Source organism: Nannospalax galili, unplaced genomic scaffold (genome assembly GCF_000622305.1).
Source record: "Nannospalax galili isolate Female #2095 unplaced genomic scaffold, S.galili_v1.0 scaffold162, whole genome shotgun sequence".
NCBI classification, from domain to species: domain Eukaryota; kingdom Metazoa; phylum Chordata; class Mammalia; order Rodentia; family Spalacidae; genus Nannospalax; species Nannospalax galili.
In genome coordinates this window covers 1,065,535-1,079,822 of record NW_008350388.1, presented here as the reverse complement: position 1 = coordinate 1,079,822, position 14,288 = coordinate 1,065,535, and the positions used below count along the sequence as shown (strand labels likewise).

The window sequence follows — 14,288 nt, the reverse complement described above, 5'->3', positions numbered from 1 at the left end:
GGGACTCCTTTTTCAACAGAGTGCTTTCCTGGCATCTTCCTGACTCATCTTTTGAAGTAGCCGCCACAGAAACATAGCCTCTGGCTTTGTTACTACCAGCCTTTCCTGTGTGATTTTCAGGAAGTCTGGCAGCATGGCAGGAGCCCACTTCCATATGCAAATAGGGCATTCCACAAAGTACCTATCAGCTAAAGCTTTTACCACTACCCCCACGGTATAAAATGTCCTGGTTTTCTCTCAATAATTGGAGCGGGATCATCAAGACTTGGAGCCGAGCAGAGTCACTGAATAAAGGCTATACCACTGAGATCAGAGCTGAGTCCTGTGTCTCACTGTCTACAATCCAGTCTCCCCAGGGGGGGCGGTATCCTTCCGTCATCGACTCATGGAACTCCAGCTTTAGCCGCCCCGCACTTTCCCGTGTGATCCAGTGGCCGGTGGATTTCGCATCTTGAGGAAGTGCACGGGTGAAATTAGGGCGGAACCCGGCCGGGCAAGCCCCAGCAGCGGAGACCCACAGAGACGCGGGGAAGCGGCGGAGAACGCGGAGCAGACGCCGCGGGACCCGCCGCCTTCCAGGTGTGCGCAGGGGACTTGTGCCATGCTAGCGCGAGACCTTCAGCACCCCAGCAGCGGACAGTGACGCGGTATGCAACCAGACCCGCCGCATCTCCAGGTGTGAGCAGGGGACGCCCCGAGATCCCTGCGCACCCCCCATAAATTTTAATTGTATATGTCAGTAAAAAATGTAGGCATGTAAGAGAGTCAGAGTTGAGACTGGTGGCATTCAGCCTAGATTGCACCTAGGACTGACCACCTGACCAGGGGACAGTAGCCAGCAGGCTTCATCAGAGACCATACTCCCAAGGGTGGATAATGATAGGAAGAGTTTGGAAAAATCATCAGAACATTGCAGAATACCATAAGAAGCCTCTTAATAACTTTTGTTGTTTTGCTTTTTTGAGACAGGATCTCCCTGTAGCCCAATTGCCCAAAACTCACTGTGTAGAACCAGGCTGGAATCAATCTCAGAGAGCTCCTCCTGCCTCTGTCTCTTGCTAGGTTTAAAGGTGTGTACTGCTATACCTGGCTTACTTAATGACTTTTTGAAAGGACCCTGTGATGATGCTTGCTGGCAGCCCATGGTGAACAAGGTTGAAAGGTTGCACTTGAGGTTAGAGATCCCTGTCTAGCCTTTAAACTGGCAGAGAGAATCTAAAACCATTTTATGAAATAAGAGCCTTCTAGAGTTATCCCATAATTTTTACCAGGGTGGTGTGCTTAGAAAAGCCTAATGCTCTCTGCCTAAAGTAGCCTTAATTTTCTTTTGGAAAGTTAACCACAAAAATTGTGTATGTAGTTGATCCTTAGTTTACTGTTCAAAGATGAACTTACAGCTGGCAAAATGGTGTACCGGGTTAAGGCACCTGCCACCAAGCCTTAAGACCTTCCTATTGATCCCTGGGATCCACCTCTCTCAGACACACATACATACACGTACACATGCGTGCACGCACGCACACCCCTGTACACATACAATATATAAGTCTATTTGTTAAATGAACTTAGGTGCATTGAAATCTTCATGAGATGATTTAAGCAGTGATTCGTGACTCAGGCAGTATCAGACCTTGACTGGTTCAGCACTCCAAAAAGAAAGTTGGATGGAGAAATCATATAATGTAGTCTTGAGTCCAGGGACTACAGAGAAAATAGACTTCATTGCTCAAAGTGGAGAACTGCTTAGAGTTTAGCTTGGCAGTTCCTGATTAGTGGAGACCAGTTTGCGTCAAGTTGGGTTTCCATTTGCTTGTGTAACAACCAAGGGTACTAGAACCACCTCAGCCACATGGCCGCCCCAGTTAGTCGGCTGCACGAATGAAGATTCCTTTGTGCCCCCATCGCCTTTATTGATCCCACTCCTCAGTGCTTATCTAAGGCACTGTGCTGGTTAAGTTTGTTCTGTTTTGTTTTTTAATTTGGCACAAACTATGGTCACCTGTGAAAAGGGAACCTCAGGAATTTCCTCCATCACATTGTCCTGTGGCTGTGTCAGTGAAGCATTTCTTAGTTGATAATTGATGTCCAGAGGGGCTGGACCTCTGTGGTTGATGCTGTCAGTGGGCAGGCAGATACCTGAGCAAGCCAGTAGGCAGCATTCTTCCATGGTCTGTGCTGCACCTCCTGCCTTCAGTTCCTGCCCTGATTTCTCATAATGAATTGTGACCCGGGAGTTCCAGGGTAAAAATAAATCCTTTCCTTTCCAAGTTGAATTTGGTCAGTGTTTCACCACAGCAGCAGAAAGCAAACTTGGGTGGAAAGCATCTTCCATTGTCCTCAGCTCATGTTCACCACTGGGTTATGCATTCCATGAAGCCAGGGACATTTGGGTAGCCTATATTTTCTTGTATTCTAGAGACTCTGTAAGATATTCTAGAAAGATCTATGAAACCAAATTGACTTAATTTCTTGAACTGGATTTTTTACTTCTTTTTAAGGAACACCTTATGTAAAGATGCAGCAGATACGCTTGCTGTATGTTATATACTGGATATAACAGTTTTGGTTTTCTTCTTCAATAGGAACTATCCAAGATCACGATGCCAGTCATATTTAATGAGCCTTTGAGCTTCCTTCAGCGACTAACTGAATACATGGAGCACACTTACCTCATCCACAAGGCCAGTTCCTTCTCTGATCCTGTGGAAAGGATGCAGGTATGTGGCAAGTGACTCCTGGGAGAGGTTTAAGTCTCAGAGGTTTGTCTTTCATCTCTTTCCCCAGGTCTCCCCCAGACATAACACACACACACACACGCACGCACGTGTGCATGCTCATATATGTGGACACATGCATACATACACAACTGGTGTGAAGTCCACTTGTGGGTAAAGCTATTCTCAAAGCTTAGAGAATCACCTGCATCTACTCCCTTTGCCTGTCCTCTGGGGAGTACCACTGTAGTAGAAGACTGATGGGAATTTCAAGAGTCCAGGAAGTGGTCACAGCCACAGCTGGCTATTGGAAGCGCTTTCCATGTCTTTGATTTAGAAGGTAGTGTTGCGTTAGTGGGGAAATCAACACTTATTTCAAACTTTCTTGGGATTTTCTAAGAAGGGATGAATATATTCACAAATACGTTTGTTCTTATGGGTACATATGCCCATATACACATATTGATAAGTGCTCAAAAAACAAGGAGTGGAACTTTTCAGTTTTTTAAATGAAAGCTATTTACATGGTGCACATGGGTGGACATGCCAACTATGGCAGATACAATGTTCTTTCAAACAAAGCAGCAGCATGCTAAACTGTATCTTTCTGCTCTTTGATGTAAGTGGTTTTATGTCCTTCTTCCTCAGTTCTGAATGTTGTATAGTTGGCTCTCTAGCCATAGGTTACACATTCACAAATTCAATCACTCGGACCCAAAGTGTACGAAGAAAACGACATTTTACTGAATATATACAGACTTTGTCTTTGCTATTATTCTCTAAATGATGTTCTTTTACATTGTTAGGTGTTACAAGTAGTCTAGAAAATATTTAATGCATGTAAGAGGATGCATGTAAGTTATATGCAAGTGCTGTTCTATGTTTTGACTCTTGAGCCTCCACAGAGTTTTGCGTCTGAGGGAATTCTAGAACCAATCCCTCCCAATTACTTAAAGGACAACTGAACTTTAAAATTTTTTCTTAAAAAATCTATTAGAATGACTTGCTTTAAGAGATTTGTTTTTAATGTGTATGAGTGTATTGCCTACATGTATGTAAGTGCATCTGTGTTATGAATTGCCTGTGGAGGTCAGAAGAGGGTGTTGCATCCCATGGGGCTGGAATTACAGATGGTTGTTAGCTACTATGTGGGTGCTGGGAACCTAACCTGGGTCCTCTGCAAGAGCAGCCAGTGCTCTTAACCACTGAGCCATCTCTCCAGGCCTGGCTTTAAGAGATTTCTAAAGTGTTTGTCAGAATTTATAGGACTCTTAAGGTATCATAAAACTCATGTTTGAAATTAACACTGTAGGAGGAGTTCCATTGTGAATATCCAGTTAATATTCCATATTAGCTTTAGAGAGCCACATTAAAAATCTCCAATAAGTAAACTCCTTAATATTTCCAGTTACCGCCTTCAGCACAGGTTCAGTTCCTGAGAGAATGAGGCTGGGCTGGGCTGTTCTTACCTTGTGTGATTCTCTGTCCCACAGTGTGTAGCTGCATTTGCTGTATCTGCTGTTGCTTCTCAGTGGGAACGCACTGGAAAGCCCTTCAACCCACTCTTGGGAGAAACCTATGAATTAGTTCGGTGAGGTCTTTTGATCCATTCTATATGACTTGTTGAATTTGCATAGTTTACATTTTTCAATGCAGAAAAGTATGTATTTTGAGTATCACCAAACAATTCTTTATGACTGGAGCAAGCTAATAATTTTGATGGTTGCTTCTATGAAACGTATTTCAGAGACTGTCAAAAAATACAAAACAGACATGAAAGTTACTATTATCAAAAATAATTGCAAGGATTTCATTGTTCTTCATTGTGTGGGATTATCTTCCCTTTTACATAGATCATGTGACACAATCAGGGTTTTAAAAAAATACAACCATACCCATATGGATATATGTAGTTCTGTTACCTTAAAGATGGTGACTGTGTGTACACGTATCTGCAATAGCCTGTTTCTTGTTTATATACAACTAGGGGAATTTATTTGGCTTTACCTTTTCTGTTTCTTCCTCTTTGTCTTAGCATATATTTTGACATATTTATCCTCTGATGTTGTGTAGTAGAAATGCTATGTTTATCTTAGTATCAAAGAGACAATGTTTTTCAATCTAATGCCTTTAAGGTATGAGTTGTTTTCCTTGTTGCTGTGTCAAACACTGGACAAGAACCAACTTAAAGGAGGAAGAATTTGTTTTGGTTTACAGTTGGAGGGGATGTCGTCCAGTCATGGTGGGGAAGGAGTGTGTGGTACTGGTCACACTGCATCTGCAGTGAGGAAGCAGAGAGCAGACAGAACTACCATCCTGCCTCCAGTTACTGTCCTCCTCCGACAAGGCTTCTCCTACTAAAGGTTCTACAACCTTCCAAACAGCACTACCAGCTTTGGATCAAGAGTTCAAGCATATGAGCCTATAAGAGGCATTTCATATTCAAACACAACCCTAATATTTATAGACATTACCCAAATTCGTGTGTGTTCTTTAACACATCTGGTTGGCTGGTGTTCCAGCAGCATTGCTGTAGCTCAGATTACATTTACCCGTTTGATAGGTTGTGTTTTCATCAGGATGATAGTAAAAATTTACTTTGCTGAGCCTGCTTTAATATTTTAACACACTCAATAACAGTTAATTGCAATGTTAACTGTTTTCTTTTCTTTTTTTTTTTTTTAAATAAGAGATGACCTTGGATTCAGACTAATCTCAGAGCAGGTCAGCCATCACCCACCAATCAGTGCATTTCATGCAGAAGGATTGAACAATGATTTCATCTTCCATGGCTCCATCTATCCCAAACTGAAGTTCTGGGGGAAGAGTGTAGAAGCAGAACCCAAAGGAACCATCACCTTGGAGCTCCTTGAGTAAGTTGCACTGGAGCTGTTCAGCTCTTCTCAGCCATGCCTACTTGTAAGCTCATCTTCACATACACATGTGTGACCATATTGGTCAAAACTGGAGAACACAAAAGAAATAGTGTTAGTAAGTGTAAACCACCTGCCTCTGTGTAAAATAATTCATGAAGCATGGCAGTGGCCATGTTAATCAGGTTGGAGTAAAGGTTACATTGATGTTTAATGTGTTTTGTTCTGTTTTAAGATAGAGTTAACTTCATGGCAGTTCCTACAAAGCTAGCTACCTGGATATGATTGTACTATTTACTGTTTTGTTTAAGGATCATTCTAAATGAATTCACAGTGAAAAATATTGAAGTGACAATTTTGTGGAACCTGCTACAAAAGTTGGTTGGGAACTCTCCTGCAAAGGTTAGCTTTAAAGTCAAAGGCAAGTTTTAAGTGTGTCCATTAAGCATATTCCACTTTCTCCGCCCACCAAGGGCAGCTAGAAACCCTGGACAGGAGCCATCCATTAACTCCAGTTCCAGAGGCTCCAATGCCCTCTTCTAGCCTTTGCAGGCATTGCATACATGAGGTACATTTACATGCAGGCACACACTCAAACACATAAAAATAAATATTTTTAAAATATTTAAAAGTTTGAATTAAACAAAGGTGTTACAGAGATAAAGTATGAAAAGCTCAATGCACCAAAGACTACTTTAAACATTGGTCTCTAGGAGCTGGAAAGATGGCTCACAGGTTAAGAGCGTGGACTGCTCTTATGGAGGACTTGGGTTCAATTCCCAGCACCCATAGGGCGGCTAACAACTATCCTTAACTCCAGTTCCAGGGAAATTGACACTCTTAACCTGTGTGGGCATTGCGTAACACGAGTGCACTTACACACATTCAGGCAAAATACACTCATACACATAAAATAAAAATACATATTTTTAAAAATTGCTCTCTGAAATACACTGTTCAGGGTATGAAAAGACAAGCTATAGCCTAGTAAAAGTTATATACAAACAAAGAATTGGTGTCTAGACCATTTAAAGACGTCCTATAGGTTTACAAAGAAACAGAACAGATTTTTTTTCAAAAGTAAAGAATATGCTGGGCGTGGTGGTGCATGCCTGTAGTCCCAGCACTTGGGAGACAGAGGCAGGAGGATCTCTGTGAGTTCAAGGCCAGCATGGTCTACATAGTGAGTTCCAGGACAGCTGGGGCTACAGGGAGACCCTGCTTCAAAAAGATCAAAAAAAAAAAAAAAAAAGTAAAGAATATACAAAATAGAAGCTTGGGGTTTTGGTTTGTTTCTGGTGAGCTGGAAGATAGCCTTTTCTGGAAGAGCGTCAAGTAGACCTTCATTTTTACCTCTGCTTTTTTTATGTTTCACTAAACTTCTGAATGATATACAGGTTGAATATCCTTTATCAAGGAGACATGGGAAGAGAAATAATTTAGATTTAGAAGACTTTTTGGATTTGGGGATGTTTGTGTAGGGGATGTTTACCAGTTGAGCATCCCCAATCCAAAAATCTAAAATCCCAAATGCTCTAAAAATCCAAATCTTTTTGACTACTCAGAAGTCTTGGAGTTTGTATTTTTTTATATTATTTTTATTTTATGTGTATGCGTATATTGCCTGCATGAAGGTAAGTGCACCCGTGTCGTGCATTGCCCATGGAGGTCAGAAGAGACTTTCAGATCCCCTGGGACTGGAGCTATGGACAGTTGTTAGCTCCCATGTGGGCGCTGGGATTCGAACCTGGGTCTACTGCAAGAACAACCAATGTTCTCAACCGCTGCGCCATCTCTCCAGCCCTGGAGTTTGTATTTTTGTACTAGGGATATGCAGCGTGTGTACGTGTGTACTTTGTGTCTTAGTGTGTGCACCCTTGCTTGTGTGTCAAGGCCAGTAGTTGACCTCAGATGTGTTCTCTGTTCTTCTCTACCTTACTTTTTGAGACAGGGTCTCACTGAATCTGAAACTTGGCATCTTGGCTAGGTTGGCTGACCCACGAGCCCCCTGGGATCTACTTGTCTCTGCTGCACCCATTGCTGGGTTACAGATGTGCACTGCCACACCTAGCTTTAACATGGGTGCTGGGGACTCAGTCTCATGTTGGTGCAGCAGGAGCTTTACCAGTTGAGCCTCTCCTCAAGCCCTATCAATGCAGTATGTGATGTCATAGAGCTTTGATTTGTTATCCTGAATAAGCATTTGAAACAAACATTTAGACAGAATGGCTCTTCTCAGTTACTTCTCTGGGCTTGGGATTGTTTTTTAGATACAACGAAGCATATACATGGACAAATCCCACTTGTTGTGTGCACAATATCATCGTGGGCAAACTCTGGATCGAGCAGTACGGCAATGTGGAAATCACAAACCACAAGTAAGGCCTACTAGGGTTCTTACCCATATTGTTAGTTTTCATCAAAATGTTCCAAGAGGCTTCATCTAAAATTTTCAGTCAGTCAGTCAAAGGCTCTATTACAGCCTGATGAAAACTTGAGAACAGGCAACATAAGTCTTGAGGGAATAGATGCCCTTTCATTGGCCCCTAGTGTCTGTTGACATTTCAGAATGAAGCCCACTAGGTGAGCATCAAGCCTCCCCAGAGCTTCCTTCTGGTCTCAGCTGCTTCCCACTTAGGTTGTTTACTTTGCGTTACTGATTCAGGTAGGGTGGGTGAGGTAGGTGGAGCATGGAGGTTTTTTTTGTTTGTTTGTTTGTTTTTGGTCTCCCTGTAGCCCCAACTGTCCTGGCCTCCCCAGAGCTTCCTTCTGGTCTCAGCTGCTTCCCACTTAGGTTGTTTACTTTGCGTTACTGATTCAGGTAGGGTGGGTGAGGTAGGTGGAGCATGGAGGTTTTTTTTTGTTTGTTTGTTTGTTTTTGGTCTCCCTGTAGCCCCAACTGTCCTGGAACTCACTATATTATTTTTAAAAGTTGGGTTCACATCCTGTTACTCATTCTTTGTGAATGCTGTGTGCTTTTCCTTGTGGGTACAGTTAGGACTTGAGCAGGGCTTGGAAGTCAGTGAGTAGTAGTTGCCATGAGGAAGGCCCTCCCACTTACTGTTCTGTACTGCTTCCTTGATACTGAGTGGTCATATGAACTTACTCTTTCCTTCACAGGACTGGGGACAAGTGTGTGTTGAATTTTAAGCCATGTGGCCTTTTTGGGAAGGAATTACACAAAGTTGAAGGCTACATACAAGATAAAAGGTGAGGTTTCCATTTAAATGTTGACTGCAAACGACACAAGGCTGTCACTGTTAAAATGTAATGCCAGATAAACAGGGATCATGACCAACAGAAGCAGCTTTCTTCTATAAGAAAATCTCTTTCTTTAAAGAAATTGACTTATAAAAGCCTTTATAGTAACAATTAGAGCAAAACATGAGCTTTATTGGTGGCTAAACAATAGTTTCTCTTGATAGCAAAAAGAAACTCTGTGCCCTCTACGGGAAGTGGACTGAGTGCTTGTACAGCGTTGACCCCGCCACTTTTGATGCTTACAAAAAGAATGATAAGAAAAATACTGAAGAGAAGAAGAACAGCAAGCAGGTGAACATCCCAAGGGTGTCGACAATTGGACTCTTGGATTTGTGCAAACCATTTTGGAGGTGGTCTTTTCTTGGGTCCCAGTTTGACAGGATTGGTTGTGCGTGAATCCTTTTCCTTGTATTTTGAATGAGAAGATACCTGTCTGCCTTATCATATTAGACATGACCCATAGGCTGTGGTGCATCGCAGTTCTGCATGAGGTGTCCACTTGAGTCACATAGCTCTGGGAAGGTGCAGAGCAGTCTTGAGCAGTAATTTTCTCCCAGTGCTTCTGTGCACTAGAGATAGAAATGATTCAAGTAGGTAAAATTTAGTCCAGAATTATATTCGTAAATCTGTCTCACTTGTGTTCTGAATCACGGTTGCTGTTGTCAAGGCCATCTCAGTTCAAGCTGTTGTCATTGGGCTGCTGTCTTCACACTGATCACCCATGTTTGTGGGACATTCTTTGTCCCTGTAATAGGTGAAACACAAAGCATCCTACCTGCTGCAGGTGGGCTCTGGCATTCAGCAGATACCTGTCCCCTCTCTGCTGTCAAAACTTCTGAGAACTAAAAAAAAATAACAACCGTAGGGACCGGAAATGCTTATTTGAGGACTAGCCAGTGTCATGGGAGTAGCTGAGAATCTGGGTTAGCATCTGGTCTCTGCCATTTGTGAGCAGTAGCAGCTTGGTACTGGGGCTGGAGAGAGAGGTCAGCGGTTAAGAACCCGGGTTTAGTTCCCAGCACCCACGTGGCAGCTAACAGTCATCAGTAACTCCAGTTCCAGGGGATCCAACACCATCTTCTGGCTTCCACAGCATTGCACTTGTGTGGTGCACTTATATACATGCAGGCAAAACACTGTACATGTAAAAGAAAAATAATTTAAAACATAGGGCTGGAGAGATGGCTCAGCAGTTAAGAGCACTGGCTGCTCTTGCAGAGGACTCGGGTTCAATGTCCAGCACCCACAAGACACCTAACAACATCCGTAATTCCAGGTCCAGTGGTTCTGATGCCCTCTTCTGACTTCTTTGTGCACTGCATGACACAAGTACACTTACACACATGTAGGCAGTACACTCATACATGTAAAGGAAAAATAAAAAAACATAAACCAAAACCCTGTAGTAAAGAGGGATGGTGGCAATAATGTCTTGAATGCAAATGACAGTAACTGAAACAGCACTTAAAGCTCCAGACGCACCCAGCACTTAAGTTGCTCCATCCTGGGAGAAGGTAAGACTGTAACATATAGAAACTTTCCCTATGCAGCACACCCAGCAATGCTACAGTCTGTGTCTTGTGAACAATGTTTAGACAGCCTTTTAACTCTTGTCTTTTCCATCCTACAAGTTCCTTCCAATCTCTTTCCAATCACAGATCCCATGACCATCTTCTTTCCTGTCTCCTGCTTCAAGAGCCAACACTGTTTAGTAGTTAGCTCCTTATTGCTGACCCTCTATGACCTCTGGATTCTTCAGTTCTCCCTAGGTGTAGGCTGCCAGCTGTGTGGTTGCTTTGCATCTGGGGACCATAGCCATATTGCTTTGGAGGATATGGGCTGCTGTTTCCATGAATGTGTGAAGGAAAAATGCAGGGCTCAGAGCAGGTCTTATGCAAAACCAGTATATGGCTCTGGGTAGAGCAGTATTCATTCTGGGGGGTTGAACCCTGGACCCCAGTGGATGCTAAGTACTTCATGCCTTGGGCTCTGCCCCCACTTTCTCTCTCTTGCACAGGAGTGCGTGCATGCGCATGTACACACACACACACACACACACACACACACACACACACACTCTTTTTAACAGAAAAAGCCACAGTGTATCTGTCTTGAGCAGTTTCCTTTTCAGAAAATGGGGGCCATTTTCCAGTGCACTGGTATGGGTGCATCGTTTACAGCCTTAAATGCCCTCCATCTTGCTCTTCTAGATGAGCTCTTCAGAGGAGTCTGATGAAATGCCAATGCCAGATTCTGAAAGTGTATTTGTTATCCCAGGAAGTGTTCTCCTGTGGAGAATAGCTCCGCGGCCTCCCAATTCTGCCCAGGTGAGTTTGGCCTGCTAAATATCATCACCCTGTTATCAGGCTTTGATGGTGCCCTTTCTCAGTCAGCAGAGGCTGAGGCAAATGCACATGGTCTCCGAAATGCTCTTCCTGGGTACCACCTTCCCTCCTCACCCAGCGGCCTGTTCTGACATGTATCAGGCTGGAAAGTGTGCTCACTACTGGCAAAGGAGCATCACTGTCAGATCAAAGCCCTTCTCCTAGGGCTTTCTACCTTGTGTCATGCTTTGGTGTTGATTTGTTCACTCTGCTACTTTTCAGATGTATAATTTTACTAGCTTTGCAATGGTTTTGAATGAAGTAGACAAGGAGATGGAGAATTTGATTCCTAAGACAGACTGCAGGCTGCGGCCTGACATCAGAGCCATGGAGAATGGAGAAATAGGTGAGGAAATCTGCCATCAGGGCTGTTCTTTAGGGTTGGTTTAATTCTTAGCATCATTGGAATGCTTGCAATTTTAGTCTCTTCCAGGCTTTTGTGTTACAATTCAGCAACCTTTCTTTTACATTTGGCAACCTGAGGTCAGATTGATTACTCCAGTAGTATCTCTGTCAGTTCAGTGTGCTGCATATGGCCAGAGGCTTATCACAGGTGTCAAAGGGATACCTAACAATTTTAAACTATAATCTGAAGAACACTATAAATTTCAAAATTCACGTATCAACTTGTGAGTCTCATAAAATGATTTCCTCTTGATAATTAACACATCTAATCTTAAAATATGAGGTTTAACCTTAAAAATTTTGAAGCTTCTGGGTGCTGGAGAGATGGCTCAGTGGCTAAGAACACTGGTTGTTCTGGCAGAAGACCTGGGTTCGAATCCCAGCACCCACATGGCAGCTAACAACTACCTGTAACTCCAGTCCCAGGGGATCTGACAGACTCTTCTGACCTCCGGGGGCATTGCACAACATGGGTGCACTTACCTACATTCAGGCAGTACATGCATACACATAAAAAAATAAGAATAATAACAGAAACTTCAAATTTTTTTTTAAAGTTTTATTTAACTTGGTGGTTCTCAAAGGGGGCAGTTTCCCCCTCCACACAATAGGTGGCGGTATTGAGACAGTGCATGTGGAGGCCAGCTACATGTGCATTAGCTCCTACTAAATGTCCTGTCATACACAGGGCGGCCTCAGACAATGCAGATGCATCCCATCCAGTAGTATCAAGTTGAGGATCTTAAGACTTGCTCATCGGGGAAACAAAGCGAGGCTGTTTTGTAAAGTTGTTTGAATTTGTTAGGACTGGACTGAAGGTCTCACTAAGAATTTAAAATGATGCCATATTTATTCAGTTTTCCACCTAAATTTTCATTTTGAAGCACTTTACGTAACATTTTTGGCCTTAAGAATAAGGCTGCTTTGAGTAAATGCAGAGGCTGTTAAGGCCTCATCTGTCAAAAGACATGAGTGTTTGACATGTTGATGCACCCCCTAGAAGCTGAGAGTGTTAGTTTTATGTATTAGTTTCTTTAATTTGGTGCTGAGAATTGAACCTACGGTTTCAGACATGCTAGGCAAGTACTCCTGGACTAGCTCTTCAGCCCTCATTTTGACTTTTTATTTTGAGAATGGTTCTTACTAACTTGCCCAAGCTATCCCAGCTTCCAGACATACTCCACCAGTCCCAGCTGGTATGTATTTAAATTTTAACTTGTTTGTGATGCTGTACAGTGGAGGTAATGCTAATATATACATATATATGTATATACATGTATAGATAGATAGAGAGAGAGAGAGAGAGAGAGAGAGTGGCCATCTACACAGTTACTGTGCTTAGTATTATGCCTGGCATCCCCTCGTAAAAATAAATGCTTTTCATTGTTGTTATTTTAGATCAAGCTAGTGAAGAAAAAAAACGACTTGAAGAAAAACAAAGAGCAGCCCGCAAAAACAGGTCCAAGTCTGAGGAGGACTGGAAGACAAGGTGTGTGCCACCATGTCTGAGCCCTCCACCATGCTGCTGTGTGTGAACGACAATGGTGTCGGACTTTGTGAACCACAGAACAGGAGGCCGTAAGGCCTGCTGAACTGCTCCTGGCTTAAGAGGAAACGATTTCCAGGGATTCTTAAATATTAAGACCAAAAGAGCCAGGGGTGTGACATAGAAAAATGACTGAGAAATTAAGGTTAAAATGTTTCCATACAGGTGTCACAGGCAAGGTCAGTTAAGCAAATTTATCCCCCTATGCAGCAAACCCTTTCATATTGAAGAGGGAAAATGCTATCCAGAACTATAGATTTGGACATAAAAGAACATTTAATTGTTCGTATTTGTGAGTAAATTATACAGTCATTTGTGTATGCATATATCATGTATCATTCATCTAGATAGTGCCTTTACTTTTCCAGACATAACGGTTTAGACATGTGATGGAAGTAGGCTTCGTATGAAGTAACACTTAAGATTCCATTCAGGAGTTGACAGTGAGCAATAAAATATGACTTGTGAAAGTTTAAGTCAGAAGTTACTTAATAGTCACTTGCATTAAGTATTAGAATCATTTATAAACCCTTGTCTCATGATTCACTTATTAAATAAGTGTTAAGGCCAATATAGGCATAATTTTTAAGGCATTCCAGTAGATATCATGTGACGGTCTTTCTACATCTTACAAAAATAGATCTAGAAATGATTGTATACTATCTAATCCATTGAGAATTTTTTTGGACTTTAATCATACAAATTATTTTGCAAAAGGACTGGCGAAGAGTCTGCAGGTAGTAGGCCCAGGGAGGAGGAGCTGTGTTGGGTGCGGAGCAGGGCCAGCTACTTCTTGCTTGCTGACTACACACACCTCAAGTCCTTCGAACCATGTGGAACTATGTATGAAAACTGCTCATGTGTAAAGCCTCAGGAGAGCTCTGCGAGTATGCATTCCTCATGTAGGGGCCTGCTTAAAGACTTGAGCGGAGGCTCCACTTCCATTAAGTGATCCAGTCACAGCCACTTAGCTTTATTGAGACCCCTTTTGAAAAGATCTGGAGCATTTTATCTTTTTCTTCTATCTTCCTACAGAAAACCCCACTTTAGTATTTCTACTTAATAATTCCTTTATTTTCTGGTCACATTCTCAGGTCCATAACCA

At 42.6% G+C, this 14,288-nt stretch overlaps 1 protein-coding gene across 11 annotated transcripts in view; it reads left to right on the top strand.

Annotated features, from left to right (window-relative positions):
• Positions 1-14,288, top strand: part of Osbpl1a (oxysterol binding protein like 1A) — a 262,262-nt gene that overhangs the window by 246,179 nt on the left and 1,795 nt on the right. For all 11 annotated transcript variants that reach the window (XM_029570707.1, XM_008847622.3, XM_008847624.2 and 8 more), the window contains 9 exons: positions 2,583-2,717; positions 4,208-4,305; positions 5,405-5,587; positions 7,858-7,965; positions 8,708-8,797; positions 9,013-9,139; positions 11,059-11,175; positions 11,455-11,578; positions 13,036-13,126. In XM_029570707.1, coding sequence (XP_029426567.1) covers positions 2,583-2,717; positions 4,208-4,305; positions 5,405-5,587; positions 7,858-7,965; positions 8,708-8,797; positions 9,013-9,139; positions 11,059-11,175; positions 11,455-11,578; positions 13,036-13,126 — 1,073 coding nt within the window. The remainder of the gene's footprint in view (positions 1-2,582; positions 2,718-4,207; positions 4,306-5,404; positions 5,588-7,857; positions 7,966-8,707; positions 8,798-9,012; positions 9,140-11,058; positions 11,176-11,454; positions 11,579-13,035; positions 13,127-14,288) is intronic.